This window comes from Typopeltis vanoorti, chromosome 13 (genome assembly GCF_054136105.1).
Source record: "Typopeltis vanoorti isolate ZY-2024b chromosome 13, IOZ_Tvanoo_1.0, whole genome shotgun sequence".
NCBI lineage: Eukaryota > Metazoa > Arthropoda > Arachnida > Uropygi > Thelyphonidae > Typopeltis > Typopeltis vanoorti.
The window spans coordinates 116,793,622-116,810,638 of NC_143561.1; the positions used below are offsets into that span (position 1 = coordinate 116,793,622).

Genomic DNA, 17,017 nt, shown 5'->3' on the forward strand with positions numbered 1-17,017 from the left:
TAGTCAGTAATCTTGCAGACTTGTAGCAGATTTATTTAGAAGTATAACATCATCCGCAACATCTACAATTTTGATATCAGGTTTAATACCACTTTCCTTTATAATGTAATCCATACAGATAATGAATAACAGAGGGGATAATGTACATCCTTGTCTCACACCAGGTTTTACATTAAACCATCTTCCTGTACTTTCTTCAATTCTAACTGCTGACTTACAACTACAATAAAGACTAAGTATCGTGTGATATAATGCCCCATTGACCATATAACTAGCGTTCTGAATAGCTTTTCTCTTTGCACCTTGTCAAATGCCTTTTCCAGATCTACAAAACTTAAATACAGATCTTTGTTATATTCCCATGATTTCTCAACTATCTGTCGTAAAGTGAAAATCTGATTCTGACAACCTATATATGACCTGAATCCACTTTGTTCTTACCAAGCTTTTATTCCACAATCCTTCTCAACTCTTTCTCAAGTATACTTGAATAAAACTTACCAGGAACACTCAGTTGTGAAATACCTCTGTAATTTTCACAATCAGTTTTATTTCCCTTTTTATGAGGTTGGTCTGAAAAGCTCTCGGCCTCAACCATAGATGGCAACACTATCGGCAAGATTTTTTTTTTCTAAGTTGGTACATCTGTCATAAGCATCCATGTGAAATTGCAAATCATTCTATCAAGTAGTTTGTTTTATACAGCTGTCTGAAGCAAAAGTGTTGTCTGTATCCCTTGAAATGGATAAAATTGAGCATCGTGGATTATAAAATTCTTTGTAAAAGAAGGTTTAACACCAAAAGAAATTCATTCGAAGTTCATAAAAGTTTATGGGCACTCTTGTACTTTGTTTTCCACAATTAAGAAATGGGCTGCAGAGCTTAAATGTGGCTGTACCAGCCTTGAAGATGATCCATGTAAAGGACGTCCAAAAAGTGTAAAACCACCAGAAATCATTGATTAAGTGAACAATATGGTATTGGATGACCGGCGAGTCAAAGTGCATGAAATTGCTGAGACTATAGACATTTCAAAAGAACATGTAGGATATATTTTGCATGAAGAATTGCAAATGAAAGAGCTTTGCGCAAGATGGGTGCCGAGCTTGCTCACAGCAGATCAAAAATGCACTCGCATGAAAATCTCTGAACAGTGCTTGGAGCGTTTTAACAAGAATAAAACTGATTTTGTGCGTCCATTTATTACTATGGATGAGACTTGGATTCACCATTACACACCAGAATCCAAACAGCAGTCAAAACAGTGGACAGAAAAAGGTTGTTCAGCGTCACAGAAGACAAAGTCGGTTCCATCAGCAGGAAAGGTTATGGCATTGGTGTTTTGGGAAGCTAAAGGCGTTTTGTTTATTAGGTATCTTGAAAAGGGTAAAACAATAACTGGGGAATATTATTCCGATCTTTTAATCAGACATAACGAAAAAATTCGTGAGATAAGACCCGGTTTGCAGAAGAAAAAAATCATCTTTCATCAGGACAATGCACCTGCCCACAAAGGTGTCTTGGCAATGGGAAAATTAAGGAATCTGCACTATGAATTGTTGGACCATCCTCCCTATTCCCCAGATTTGGCTCCCTCTGACTCCTATCTCTTCCGAAAACTAAAACTCTTCTACATTGGTCAGTGTTTTTCTTCAAATCAAGAGGTAATTGCAGCTGTAGAGGGTTATTTTGCAGATCTTACTGAGAACCACTACAGGGACGGGATAATGGTGCTGGAATAAATGTCTTAAGGGAGATTATGTTGAAAAATAAAAAGTAAAAAATAAAAATAAAAATAATTTTGAAATGACAAATTCGCTTTTTTATTGTTAGGCCTTTTCAGACAACTTTCATGTTTTATAAAATTTGTATATTACATTTAATGATATAAAAAATAAATAAAGGCTACTTCAACCAACTGATAATAGTATTTTCCAGCGAAGTAAACAGAATCTCAAAAGGAAGATGGATATTCGTTTTGAGATAGCTAAATATACTGGCCACTAAATTAGAAATTGTTATGCAGATATACGTAAACTTCACTTATGCATTATATGCAAAATATTTGGTTATGTGCGTCACCACATGTACTAGGCAACTATTTAAGAATGCTGCTGAAAAAACAAAGGCTTGTTGTGAAGTGCCAGCCTGGATCCACGATTCTGAAAACATCCAGCACCATTTAAGAAAAAAATATATCTCGGGGGTTTAATCTGTGGAAAAATAACCCACATTGCTTGTCTAAGAGGCATGACTGTGGTCCTCAGAGAGTCTGTTAGGAATGAGATCGCCAACTGACCAAAGCAGTAATAAAGGCTGTCCAATCCATATCACACCAAACTATGCGCAGGGAATTAAAGAGGATCAGTGTTGGCAATCGCAAGCCTATACAGAAATCAATGATTTCTGCAAAGAATAGGAAAGTTTGTCTACAGTTGTGTCAGGAAGACTGAGGGGAAAAAAGGTCATGTGATCCAACAAGTGATGGTACACCTTGTTCTGCAACAAGGTGTACCATCAACAGTGGTATGAGCCCCATGACGCAATGAATCCAGCTTTCCTCGTAAACACAACTTAGGGTTTTGGAGGTGGCATCGTGGTATGGGACATGTTCTGATGGTAAGGAACAAGTCCCCTGATATTGATAAATGGGTCAGATGCCCTCCAAGAAATTGAACATTGTTGCCAAGTCCATCCTGTAACTTTTGACTTTTTGTCCAGCAAGTGACAGCCATTTAATGGACAACAAATGCTACTGTTCAACATGTAAGAATTGTTCAGAAGTGGTTCAGCGAGTATGCCACCAACTGGCCAACACCAAGCCCAGATCTGAACCCCACTGAGAATGTGCGGGACATGATAGAAAAACAGATCCAGAAGCAAAAAGCAAAGTCCTCTTCTGTCAAATCTGAGCCAGTTAAAGGACTGTCTGGTGAACACCTGGTATGGTGCAGATGCAATCCAACACCTTGTGGAATCCATACCAAATTGCATATGTGCTGTAATTCGGGCTAAAGGAGGTCCAACACGGTATTAAATAAAGGTTTCTAAATTTAGTGGGCCAATATGTGTAGGCATGCTGCAATGACTTAGTTGCAAAAAACATCAGAAGTCTGATTTGTAGTGGTGGTCAGATCAGTCAATGTGATGACCAGAGCGATTGATTTTCTGGTCACCACAGTGTAGAATATGACAAACTTTGGTGAAATCAATTCACTATACAGCAACCAAATTCCATGCCTACTACACTGGTGGTCCTCTTAGTAATCCAGAACACAAATCCCATCCTCAAACCATCAGAATGGAGAAACATAATCAAGGAATGACTAATGTATAGAAGGAGTGAATTATGTCATCAACACTCCTAAGAGGAAAAGCTAAGCCTCTGCAGCACTGGACACCACTTGGGGGTGGAGTTTAGTTTCACCAAATAGTGTAATACGGTCACATTGATTGCCAGAAGCCTGAAGTGTTCGGGCCAAAATCATGTTTGGATTATACAGCAAGACTTGTTTACTTTTTTCCTTCTCATTTCTTCTTTCCATACAGTTTTAAAATACTTATTCTGCCAACAAGCCTTATGGGTAAATATAACAGTTTAGAAGATTTCTAGGTCAGCTTCTGAATAACCTTATGAACATTATTCTGCCAGGTTTGTCTAATAGTGGTACATGGAGAACACAACCAAGAGCAAAGATTTATCAAGTTGGATTTCCCTCCCAATTTCATCTCAAATGAAATAATTATAAAAAAAGGCAGGCAGAGAAATAGATTATATGCAGAAAAAAAGTAAACATCCAAAAACATAACAGATCTATTTCACAAATATATATTGTCACCTCTATCTCAAATCTGGCAAAATCCATTACTTTTCCTAACAGAAAATTTCAGCTTCTTCTTAAAGCACTGCTCATCTCAGTTATGCCAATTACTCTTTCTTTTGTCTCAATGGTGGCATCTCTGCATTTGTAGGGTTTCCCTACAAAAGCCAGGGATTCCCACACTAAACATCTCCTCTTTTTAGATCCTTTCTGATAAAAGTCTTTCTCTCTTTATGCCCCATTCTATCACTGTCTCTGTTGCTCTGCTAGCATGTCCACACAATTCTTTGCAAACGGCTCATTGTGAGAAAATTCTTTGGGAGAAAATAACATTATAATGATATGCATATATGAAAAATGATTAATAACTAAAAAATATTAATAATAGCTGAAATGAAGTTTATGAAAAAAACTGAAAAGTATACTCTATTCAATCGCAAAAGAAATGATGAAAGATTAAACCAGGAATCAGTAAAAGAAAAAATGAAAAAATATAAATATAAATGGATGGAATACGTTGAAGGAATGCAAATAGAAATATTACCAAAACAAGCCTTAAATTACAAACTTCAATGATGACTTTAAAAGTCATCATTGAATCTCTTAAGAGGATGTCCTAGGAAAAAGAAAACTAGGACATCCTCTTGTCCTAGTTTTCCTAGATGTCCTAGGAAAAAGAAAACTAGGACATCCTCTTAAAGAGATTCAATGATGACTTCTAAAGCCAGAAGGCCATTCTAGGCCTAAATCCTTAACAAGCATGATGATGATGAAAAATGAATTCAAAACAGTAAGGCCATAATTAACGCTAAAGGTTACCCAACTAAGTATTAACTCACATCGTGAGAATTTTTGTATATCTCATTTTTTTTGTCTTTCACTTTTCTTCTTTATAACTGCTGTTCTAATAAAAAATCCTTCATAAAAGTTATTGCATAACATTCTTGATTAAATTATCTTTCCATTGATATATAATTTTATGGTATTACTCTAAAAAAAAGTGGTGTTATGAGCCATCAAACCTCAGAAATACACTTTTTCCAAAAGGTTTCCACAATTTTGGCCACTAGTGTATTTTATGTATAATACACTAAGAATACACTAAGAAAGTCAGAGTCCATTAAGAGTAAGTTCAATAATTAACTAACCACAATAACATCTGGATCTAGCTTGTGAATTTTTGCCAATAAATATCCCAGAAGAGCTCTCTCGGAATCCATATGTTCCACTTTTGTATGTCTGTATGTTGCCAAAGAACTTTTGAAATCAAATGGAAAGATCATATCATTTGGTTTTGTCAAAGCTATTAAAAAATAAACGAATAAATAAATATATATATATATAAACACATATATATAACTATTAATTTAAAATATTCCTAAATTATTTAATATTTAAAATAAATACTTTAACTTCTACTTAATATATGTAAATACTTAACACTGTGAGCAATATCTTTCTTGTACAGAGGTAAACAAGTTGCCTCAGCAGTCTGTAGAAAAAGGCCTGAAGTCTAAAAATTTCATTATATATATATATATATATATATAATGAAACCAATTCTGCATATTTCTAAGTCCATCTTTTATTATTCTTAATAAATGATTACAGAAAATCTTATTTCATTTCTCACTCAAAAATATTGCTAATATCATTTCCATTTCAAATCACTGAACCCAACATGTTAGGCTCAGTGGTCTGTCACAACAGCAAGTAACTTGTCTTCATATAAACCTAATTAACATCATATAGGGTAGCTTTACATTTAAAAATTATACATGATAAAAAAAACATACTGAGTGTGTTTTCATTGAAAAAAATTTCAATCGCAGGTTTTATCTTGAATATCTTATCTTTTTATCACATACCTGATTTTTTTTAGTAAATATTAGTAACTGTGAAGGAATGCAACATTTCTACCAAAAATACAGATTCCTTAAAGAAATGTTTGGCCTTTTAATGAGAAAAAAAGGTTTCCAATCACCTGGCTAAGGAAAAAGAATAACTATGAATAACAGAAAATGAACTAAGAAATATGCAGAATGTGTTGTGCACAATGACAGTTGGAAGAAACTTACTACAACATGCAAGTTCTGATAATGTCATGATGCACTCTGCCATTGTAATGCTTGAAAAAATTATATTGTTTATATACATTTATACAATGATCAATTAAATAGAAATAACTCATTTCTATTTTTAAAAGTGGAGCATTAGGAGGAAAGGGTTCCATAGCATCCTGGACCCCTAAAATCAGGCTATATCTATACATCAATAGTTAAAGACCGACTGCTTTGTTTGCAGCTAGTTTACTACAATTACTACCATTATTACACAGAATGTCATGGAGTGCAAGGAGAGACATTCAGTACAGTTTACTACAATTACTACCATTATTATACAGAATGTCATGGAGTGCAAGGAGAGACATTCAGTACACCCAACTACTTTTCATACCCCCTCAATAAACTCACTGCTCTTACAGTCTGTGCAGTGTGGTTCCTGAATGCCCAATCCATGATCAAGAAAAGTAAGAAGTAGGGATTACATCAATACTGTAAGATTTGCTGGAATCTCATTTAAATCAATGCATATTTTCATATTTAAATCTCTATAGCTATTGTAGTGATTCGGGTTAAAGCTTCTGGAATAAAACTACGTGGAACTGGAATGAAAATTTACTAGCTAAATTAATTATTTACATGACAATGTTCTGCTGCTGAAGTCAAAGTCACTTTAAAACACATTTTCACAAAGAGTGAGAATGAAATGACCATGTCACATGTATGGAGGGCGACAGTAACACTCTGCATGATGATCTTCTGTGATTACTGCTGATGGCAGAATAGGGCAGTGTGCCAAAGTTTACTAGGTTTTACCATTAGCAGTAATCACAAAAAAAATCACCATGGGAAGCAACTGCCATCCTCCACACATAGGACTGTCTTTGTTCTTGAGTCATTTCATTCTGACTTTGCTGAGTGTGTTGAAAGTGACTTTGATAATGCAAGCTAAAGTTGTCAAAACGTGAGCATAATTTAGTTAGCCGGCCTGGTTGGCTGAGTGGTTAGAATATCTGCTCTCCAGCCAAAAGGCTGCAGGTTCGAATCCCACCATAGATGGATGGATGTGATTGTCTGTGAAAATAGCTGTGGTGGTTGGCAGTAGATGGCATTGGTGTAGTTGCAGTCAGTTGGTGATTGAATGGTGGAGATGGAGTTGAAGAACAGGTGCCCTCCCTCGATGAGTCCATGGACTACCTGAAGGTGTCAAATAATAATAATAATGATGATGTTGAAAGTTTATTTTTCACTTGGTTAGACTATAATAAATTTAGTTTAATCCTTTATCCATGTGCGAGTAAACAAAGTTTGCACCTGAAAGTATCTTCAGGACTGGGGTAAGGTGGTACAACACCGGGCAACTCCTTGCAAAGGTGGAGCAAGCTAACATCACTCCTATTTCAGTATCTCCCATTATGCAAAACACATCTCCTTGCGGATATGTATAACGTTATGCATTAAGGGAAGGGCCGCTACCCAGACTAGTTTCGACCTTTATTGAGGTCTCTTCAGTGGGAGCCAGGCCCAAGTGGAGATACCAGGCAGAAGCATTAGCAAGGTCATCTCTACCTATAGGAGTTGCCAAGAGGCAACTCCTATAGGTAGAGATCTGCAATTAACATCTGCAATTCTGATATCAGGTTTAATACCACTTTCCCTTTATAATGTGATCCATATACTGTATTTGCTGGCATATAAGACATTTTTTTTCTTTGAAAATAGGTCTGAAAAACAAGGTGCATCTTATATGCCGATACTCAGTTTTTTATTGCTTTCATTTCTGGAAATTTTCTCTGTTCTGAGTCACGTGATTTCTTTCTAGCTTCCTTGCGGTGTGTGAGAGCATTCCAGTTCTGTAGACTTCAGTGGATGCACATGTGCTGTCATCGACGATCACAGCTGTGTTCTTATTCGTTTAAACTTTCCAATTGTTGTGAACGGTGATAAATTTCTGCCGTTAAGTTTTCTCTAAATTTCTTGGCAAATTATGGCTGAAAAATGTCGGCATTGCTACAATATTGCATACATGCTATGTGTGATTGCGTATGCTAAAGAACATGGACAGAGGGCTGCAAAGAGGCTTTTCGGGGCACCCCTAACTGATAAAATGATAAGAACTGCTTATTATTTGATATTTTAAATACTGTAAATTCATTGATCAAGTTTTTTTTCCTAAAAAAAGTGTACAAAAAAAGGGGGTGCGTCTTACATGCTGGCAAATACGGTAGAAAATGAATAACAGAGGGGATAATGTTCATCCTTGTCTCACACCAGATTTAAGATTAAACCATCTTCCTGTACTTCCTTCAATTCTAACTGCTGACTTACAACTCCAATAAAGACTAAGTATTGTTTGATATAATGCTCCACTGACACCATACAACTGTAGAATTTTGAAAAGCTTCTCTCTCAGCACCTTGTCATATGCTTTTTCCAGATATACAAAACTTAAATACAGATCTTTGTTATATTCCTATGACTACTCAACTATTCATTGTAAAGTGAAAATCTGATAATGACAGCCAGTACTTGGCCTGAATCCTGCTTGTTCTTTATCAAACTTCTCTTCCACAATCCTTCTCAACCATTTCTTTCTCAAGTATACCGGCATGAATCTTACCAGGAACACTCAGTAGTGTGTTCTGTAATTGTCACATCGTTTTATTTCCCTTTTTATATATGGGCACTATGAAAGCTATACTGCAATCATCTGGAATTCGTTCGTCTGTCCGTAAAAGTCTGTGAGGGTGTAAAAGTCTTACAGTGCTGCCACTGTAAGACTTTTACACCCTCTGTCCAAAAAGAAATTTTTGATAGAAAATAAAACACAGGCCAATTATAATTATTCAAATCATTTATTTCAATCAATATACTCTCCCTCAGCTTTGATACAGCGTTTGCCACGGTCAATTAATTCGTTAAATCAGTTTTTTATATCGGTTTTTGGGATACTGTTGAGGGTAGTGGTTACTGTTGCTTGAACATTTTCAGTGGTGTCATATCGCTTTCCTTTCATCAGCAAATGAAGATGGGGGGAGAGAAAGAAGTCACAGGGTGGTAAATCAGGTGAATACAGAGAGTGATCCATCACACAAACTTGGTTTTTGCTCAAAAACTATCTCACAATGTTCGAACGATGAGATGGTGCATTATCGCGCAAAAGTGACCAGCTACGTACATCACGATATTCATGCTGTACGCGACGAATCCTCGCTCCCAGTCGCTTCAAAACTCCGATATAAAACGCACAACTGACCATTTGGCCAGACATGCCCTTGGAATCGTAGAAACAAATCGGCAGTCTTTATTTTTGACTTGTCCAAGTGACTTTTTTTTCGGATGCCCGTGTTCTGGTGGTCTCCAATCAGCACTCTGGAGCTTTGGCTCATACTCAAAACATCATATTTCGTCACAGTAACAATCGTTTCAAGGAAGTTTGAGTCCTGATGGCTGGTTTTAATGAGGTCCTTGCAGTATTCAATTCGATACATTCTTTGGTCGTCGGGCAACTTGTGGGGAGCAAATTGCGATTTCAATTTACGAAGGCCCAAACATTCAGTCAAAATGTTGTGCACAGTTGATTTGAGAATCCCTAATTCATCTTCAATCAATCTCACGGACGATTTCGGGTTTTCTTTGATGAAATCACACATTTTTTTGAATGTTAACTTCGCTCAGTCCAGTTTTTGGAAGGCCCAGCTTTTAGTCATCCTAAAGAGTCTCAAAACCACTTTGAAATCGCTTAAACCATTCGTAAACTTGAGTATGGGATAAGCATTCATCACCGTATGCTTTTTGAAGCATCTGATGTTTCAAAATTTTCCGACTGTTCGTAAAAAAACACACTGTCACTCTTGGCACTATAACTCGTCTTCTAATGAAACAAATGTCATAAACAGTTGACACAACACTAAATAAGGTTGCCACTTTCGACAACAAAAAGATACAACAGGTGGCACCACTAGTTTCTTCAATTTTCGAAAAGTTCGGTTTCTTTTTGAACAGAGGGTGTATACCTCCACACCTGAGAATTTCTTGTCGAATATCATCTACTCCAGCTGCCTTTCCGCATTTCAGGATTTTGATGGCTTTTTCTACTTCAAGATATGTGTTCGTGACATGAATAATACACGTATCACGTGTACATGATTTACTAGTTGTTGCTAAGGGATGTTCAATGCTATTTCAGTTGTAACTATAATTTTTAGAATTTAGAGTTAAAATCCATTTTGTGATATGTTTTAACCTCAGTGCTTGTACCCTGACGATGCCAACAGCATAAGTTTGGTGAAACTAGTCAGTATTAAAATACTTATCCGTTTACACTTGATCAATGTTCCCAAATAGTTATTTATTAGTGCTGTGATCAAGAAAATACACGCTCATTATGAACAGAACTATATGTCTTGAAAACTCATAATATATAATCATAATTTTAATAATAAAAAAAAAAAATTGAATGTTTTTGTTTTTTTTATAGAAATCTAATGTAGAAAATGAACCGTAATCTGCACAACTTAGTTGCTGTATTTTGTAAAATAAGTGATGAAATATCACGATTATTGTATATATGTAAATATTTCTGAGAATAATAATAATAGAGAGGGAGAGATGTTATGTCGTGACACTTTAATTTATACTTTATTGTGCTTGCCTACTTATATCACTTATCTTAAAATATCACTGTGTAGTGTTATCACTTTAACTATATATTTCTATGGTCTATGCATGCGCAAATATCAGAACATTGTACCCTCTCATCTACAGTAAAATCTATCCACACAATTGCCTGTTTCTTAGAATGATTAAGTATATTAAATAAATTAACAAAGGGTAGACTTCTGAATAGAGTCCGATCCTCAGTAATAACGGTCTGGAGTTATCTCCTAATCAGGATCTGGCAATATTTATTTGATCAAGCTGCGGCAGGCAGATCCCTAGATTAGAAATTCCTCTTAACCAAGGAGTAACCCTCAGAAAATATACTAAGTAAATCAATCTATTAATTACTCTTTATCTCAATTTTATCTATCTCTCTTAAAATACTTTAGTTTGCAGTAGTGGTCTCTGTCATATAATTCTTTTCCGCTCAGATACAGATATTAGCAAGCAATGCATTGAATCCATCTGATTCAAGGCACAAAACAGGTTAAGATATTCAAGATACATTTATTAAATTCCTAAGATCACACATTTACAAGAATATACTCAATTGGAATGGAGGTATCCTAAGTTATAAAGTTACCGGCCTGGTTAAACGAGTGGTTAGCGTATCTGCTCTCCAGCCAAAAGGCTGTGGGTTCGAATCCCGCCGTGGGCATGGATGTTTGTTTGTGAAAAATACTAGTGGCGATGATGGGTGGTAGATGCCGTTGGTATAGATGATGGTAGTTGCGGTTCTATGAAGTTTGTGGAGACAGAGAGTTATAGAGTAGGTGCCATCCTTCGATGAGTCTTTGGACTCCCTGGAGGTGTTATGTAATAATGATAATAATAATAATAAACATAGCAACTAATTCACACAACATATCCAAGCATAGATTAATTTCACAGCACAAAATTTTGTTAACACCTTCAAAATATCCTAACTAATCTACACATACTCTCAAGACAATCACATCGGTAACGTTATAGATTATTACTCATGACAATTCCAACTACAATTCGTTCAATTAATTACTTGAGAAATAGCCCTAAGACTTAAAACGCTGCTATCCAATATTCACTAAAGTCATTTTCCTACAAGTAGTCTAGAGTTTTGAAACATAACATCTCTTTTCTTCTATATTACAGTATTCCTCTCTTTCTTAACAAAGAATTACAAAAGGTTTTAACATTACCATATTTCTGGAGGTATATTCATTCTGTCATCTTATCCTTACTTCGTCCTACGGAATGTCTGGTCTTCTTCTAGACGATTGTCTCACAGGCTAGGCTTGGACTTCATTGTTCTGCCTTTCTTTCCCATCACGGACTAGAAACAGCATGGCTCGGACCAATCCACGTGGACATATATGGCGGTCAGTTCCTTCAAGCTTACTCGGAAGGCTACCAATTATCTCCTTGTCAAATTTTTCCGTACGACATCTCGAAATGATGGCAGTGAATAGCTACACACCATCGATACAATCCCGAACTCAAACTCTCTCCGACTCCACAAGAAAATCCCTAGTAGACTACAGACCTCAAGAAGAAAAAGCCCCTCGAACGGGGGGGGGGGGCAGACCCCTTTTATACCTTCTACCCTCGGCACCCTCTTTTGCGCACATGTCGTATATTCTATCCGCATCTTCCTGGAAAATTCTGTGCACGTGCTGCATCTTCCTGGAGAAATCCATGTGCGTGCCGCGTCTTCCTGGAAAACACCAAGCACGTGTCGCTCCGCATGTAGACAATTTGCCGTAGGCTACGAAATTCACCCGAAGTTTTCGTTACCAGCCTTTGAATTTCTGTTACATGCCTTAACATATATCTTACAAAGAATACCCTTTCCAATATAAATTCTTACAAAAAATTATGACATCGTTTACCTTTAAGTAATATTACATAAAATAGTACTAGCATATGATTCATTAAACAATTTGTATCTTTACCTATGTACAAGCATTTTTGTTGTTGTTTAGCTAAAACTTATTGAATCCTGAATAAATTATTTCTTTAAGGAAATCTTTTCATTCAAGATCCAACAGAGAGACCTACAGAGTCAAGGGCTCATCGAGGGAGACCACATATGAGCCCCTGACTCATAAGTGGTCTCCATACTTATTCTTGTATTCATTCACACTGATTACACACACATCATCCATCCAGTAGCAATCCATTCCAATCACGCACCACTCTATGAGATAAAAAATCTAGCCCTCACTATCTTAGCGCATTCATTCTCAGCATCCAAGGATGCCTGCTCTCTTATCCTTTTCTCACTATCCATAAAATGAAAAATTCCTTCAATCAAAATCCTATATGACCCCTCTTTCTCCTGTTTACTAGTATCTGCAGTCTACATCTCAGTATTCCACAATCATGATAACATGATTGTGGAATACTGAGATTTGAAACTCCCCTTTGCACTCTCTCCACTGTATCAGAATTACAACAGAAACCAGGAGACCTGACACATAAAGAGGTAAAATGACATCCTTATCTTTACATGTAAAAGTTTTCAGCATTGCAATTATCTTTTAAGCTGTATTTGCAGTCCTTGCTACATTGTCCCTGAACTTCAATTTGCTACATATCTACTAACACTCCAAGATCCTTAGCCTCTTCACTTTCTTCTAGCATAATCTCACCAATATAATACAACATTGGATATCTAATCATAGATATCCAATGCATGTGCATGACTTTTCATTTACTGACATAAATTTTCACATGCTCACAATTCCAGCATATACAATTCATTCTGCAAGAGTAATGTGTCTGCAGCATTCCTGATTACCCCACATATCTTCGCATCATCAGCAAATATCTTATGTCGCATGTCAAATCCTTCCCAATATCATTAATGTACAGATTGAATAACAGTGGACCAAGCGATGATCTTTGTGGTACACCACTGGTTACCTTAACCCCTGTATACCACCTTTTTGATGTTTGTCAGTCAGCCATAGTCTTATCCACACTAATATTTTATAATCCATACCCATATTCTCCAATTTATGCAACAACAGTCATCCATGCTGTATTCTGTCAAAAGCCTTAGCAAAATCCCTAAGTAACATGGTGTAACCAATCCTCTTGTGTAGTTCAATGGTAACATTATTTTAGAAGGTGAGCAAGTTGCTCACATTCTAAAACATGACTTAGTAAGTAGAGATTCTCTGTCAACCCATTTCTGAATGCAAGCCCTAACCATTTTTTTCAAAATCTTTACCACCACTCCTGAGATGTTGACTGGTCGATAGCTGGATATATCAGTCTTTGCACCACTCTTGTGCAATGGGATTACCATACATTCTTTCCATTCCTGTGGAATCTTCCCTATTCTGAGACTCAAATTATATAGCCTAGTCAAAAGAATATCCAGTTCAATTGAACACTCTTTTAGCACCCGTGTTGATATCTCAGCAGTCCCTATTGCTGAATTCTTATTCAATTTGTGCACCACCTCTAATATCACATCCTCATACACCTGAGTTTCTTCATTCAGTGAAGAGTTGACAGTATACTCAATGTTGCATACACCAGGTTGATAGCTTTCAGCAAAATGGGCACTCATTAGTTGAACAATCTCTTCTGCATCAGTCACCCTCACACCATCAGCATACAGAAGAGTTATTCTTTCATATTAATTCTTTGCTTTACTTGCAGCATATCAACAGAATTCTTGTGGACTGTCTTTAGCTTGCAGAGCCAGTTTATTTTCGTACTCAGACTTAGCTTTCCGTACAGCAGTTGTGACTATTTTAGCCTGCTGCTTATAATTTTCATAACAGTCATCATCCTTATGCACACAGTATTCCTTCCACATCCATTTGACTCCTACCCTATTTATTCTTTGAACTCTCAGAACACATTCTGTAACTGGATCATTTTAGTATTTTTTAAAAGATTCATGTGCACTGTTGATATTCTTCCCGGCCAGCAACTGATACCATTCTGCTGAACTCAGTATACCATTCAGTTAGTCATAATTTCCTGCTTTGTAGTTCATCATGTAACCTTTCCTGAATGGAACATTCATAAACTTAGTCACTTCCCAAGTGAGTACTGCCCGATCACGGTCACCAACTGGATAAACAACCGATATTTGTAGCATATAGTGGTTTTATGTCATTAACAATTGATTAATGAAAGGTCAAGATAATTTTCATAAAGTTGATGACTTCATTAGTGCTGCAAGTGGGTGAAGGTGTAAAAAATTTCGGAATCTCTGCTCTTGTATAAGCCAAACATATACTTCTTGATGCCATTCAAGATCTCTGGTTAAGTGGATGGTGGTATCTTACATGTCTTGAATGGCATCATGAAGCATCATGTTTGCTTTATAAAACAGAGTTTGCCAAATTAATGACATCTTAATCCCAGTAGGAATAATAAAACCACCTTTAATGGGTGGGAATGGCATAAAAACTACCTCTTATCAAAAACAACTGCACATCTCAAAATTACATATGAACATCACAACAAATCACAAATTCTAGTGTCCATCATCATCATCATCAAATTCCTGGCATGTACCCTCAAGGGGGTGTACAGGATATGATAGTACTACATGAAAAATTTACATCATTACTAACTTACTATCTACAATTTTCCTCCATATCAGTCTGTTACTTGTCAAGACACAAACATTATCAGATCTTATATTTCTATTGTCTAAGGCACTTTGACCACATCCATCCACCTATATCTTGGTGTTCCTCTGGGTCGTTTTCCTGCCAACCTGGCAGAGAACACGTGTTTTGCTAATCTTTCCTCGCCCATTCTGTTCAAGTGACCATACAACCTGAGATTAGCTCTGCTAACACATTCCTGGATGATGACAATGTCAAGTTCTTTCTTAATATTCTCATTTTTAATATGATATTGCCATTGATGCCATCTGTTCACGCCTTTAATCTTTCTCAAAACTCTCATATCTGCAATCTCTAGTCTTTGGTCAAGTGTTTTACTTCTGACCCAGCTCACAGATCCATAAGTTAAAACTGGTTTGAACACTGTTTTGTATACAGCTAATTTAGTGTTCCAACTAATTCCTCTCTTATTCCATATGAATTTATTCAATTGACTTCCTACCACACTAGCTTTGTTAATTCTGTTGTCTAGTTCCATATTTAATTTACCATTTTCACTAAAAATCGTGCCTAAGTAGCTGAAATGTTTTACTTCTTTCACAGGTTCCCCATAATATTTTCAACAATTCTACCCATTTTCATTGTCTTTGACTTTTTATTGCTGACATACATACCATATCTATTACAACAGTAATTCAATTTAGTCAGGGAATCTTGCAAACTTGTAGTGGGTTTATTTAGAAGTATAACATTGCCTGCATAAAGCAAAGCGCTGACATTAACATCTCCAATTCTGATATCACGTTTCATCCCACTTTCCTTCATAATGTGATCCATATAGACAATGAATAACAGAGGGGATAATGTACATCCTTGTCTCACACCAGATTTAACATTAAACCATCTTCCTGTACTTCCGTCAATTCTAACTGCTGACTTGCAACTCAAATAAAGACATAGTATTGCTTGATATAAAGTCACATTGACACCATATAACTGTAGTGTATTGAATTGCTTCTCCCTTGGCACCTTGTTGTATGCCTTTTCCAGATCGACAACACTTAAATACAGATCTTTGTTATATTCCCATGTTTTCTCAACTATCTGTCGTAAAGTGAAAATCTGATGCTGACAGCCTCTATTTGGCCTGAATCCAGCTTGTTCTACCACAATTCTTCCCAACCGTTTCTCAAGCATACTCGCATAAATCTTGTGCAGAGCACTCAGTAGGGAAATACCTCTGTAATTCTCACATTAAGTTTTATTTCCCTTTTTATATATGGGTACTATGAGAGCTCTACTCCAATCATTGGGAATTCGTCCCTCTGTCCAGGCTTTCTGAACAATGCAGTGCAGCCAATGTAAGACTTTTATACCACCATACTTCAGCATTTCTGGTCGAATATCATCTAATCCTGCTGACTTTCCAACAGGAAAGGCAGCAGGAATTTTGAAGCCCTTGATGGCTTTCTCCACTTAGAATGGATATGTATTCCTGACTGTATGCCTGTTGAGTGTTTTTTTTACCACTGTGCTATCATTGCTTGTTTCATTTAGCAATTTTTCGAAGTAATTACTCAATACTTCAAGGATATCTTTTTCTCCCATTTTCATATCACTTTTATCATCTCTAATTGCTTTTACAGCACTCTTTCCTCCATTTCTAAGCTTTTTTCAACAACCTCCACAATATCTTACCACTTTCTTGATATTTATTTTCTATGTTCTTGCCAAAGTCCTCCCATGACTTTTCTTTAGCTAGTTTCACACAGTGTTTAGTATTCTTACATTTGTCTCTGTATTCTCAAAGAGTACAGGCTGACTTATTTGCCAGGAACTTTTGATATGCTTTTTTCTTTTCCTTCACTGCCTCTTTAACTTCATGTGTCCACCA

At 36.3% G+C, this 17,017-nt stretch overlaps 1 protein-coding gene across 4 annotated transcripts in view; it reads right to left on the reverse strand.

Annotated features, from left to right (window-relative positions):
- The window catches only part of PolA1 (DNA polymerase alpha catalytic subunit), a 561,406-nt gene that overhangs the window by 258,948 nt on the left and 285,441 nt on the right, over positions 1-17,017 (reverse strand). For all 4 annotated transcript variants that reach the window (XM_090402430.1, XM_090402431.1, XM_090402428.1 and 1 more), the window contains one exon: positions 4,970-5,124. In XM_090402430.1, the coding sequence (XP_090258556.1) occupies positions 4,970-5,124 (155 nt within the window). The remainder of the gene's footprint in view (positions 1-4,969; positions 5,125-17,017) is intronic.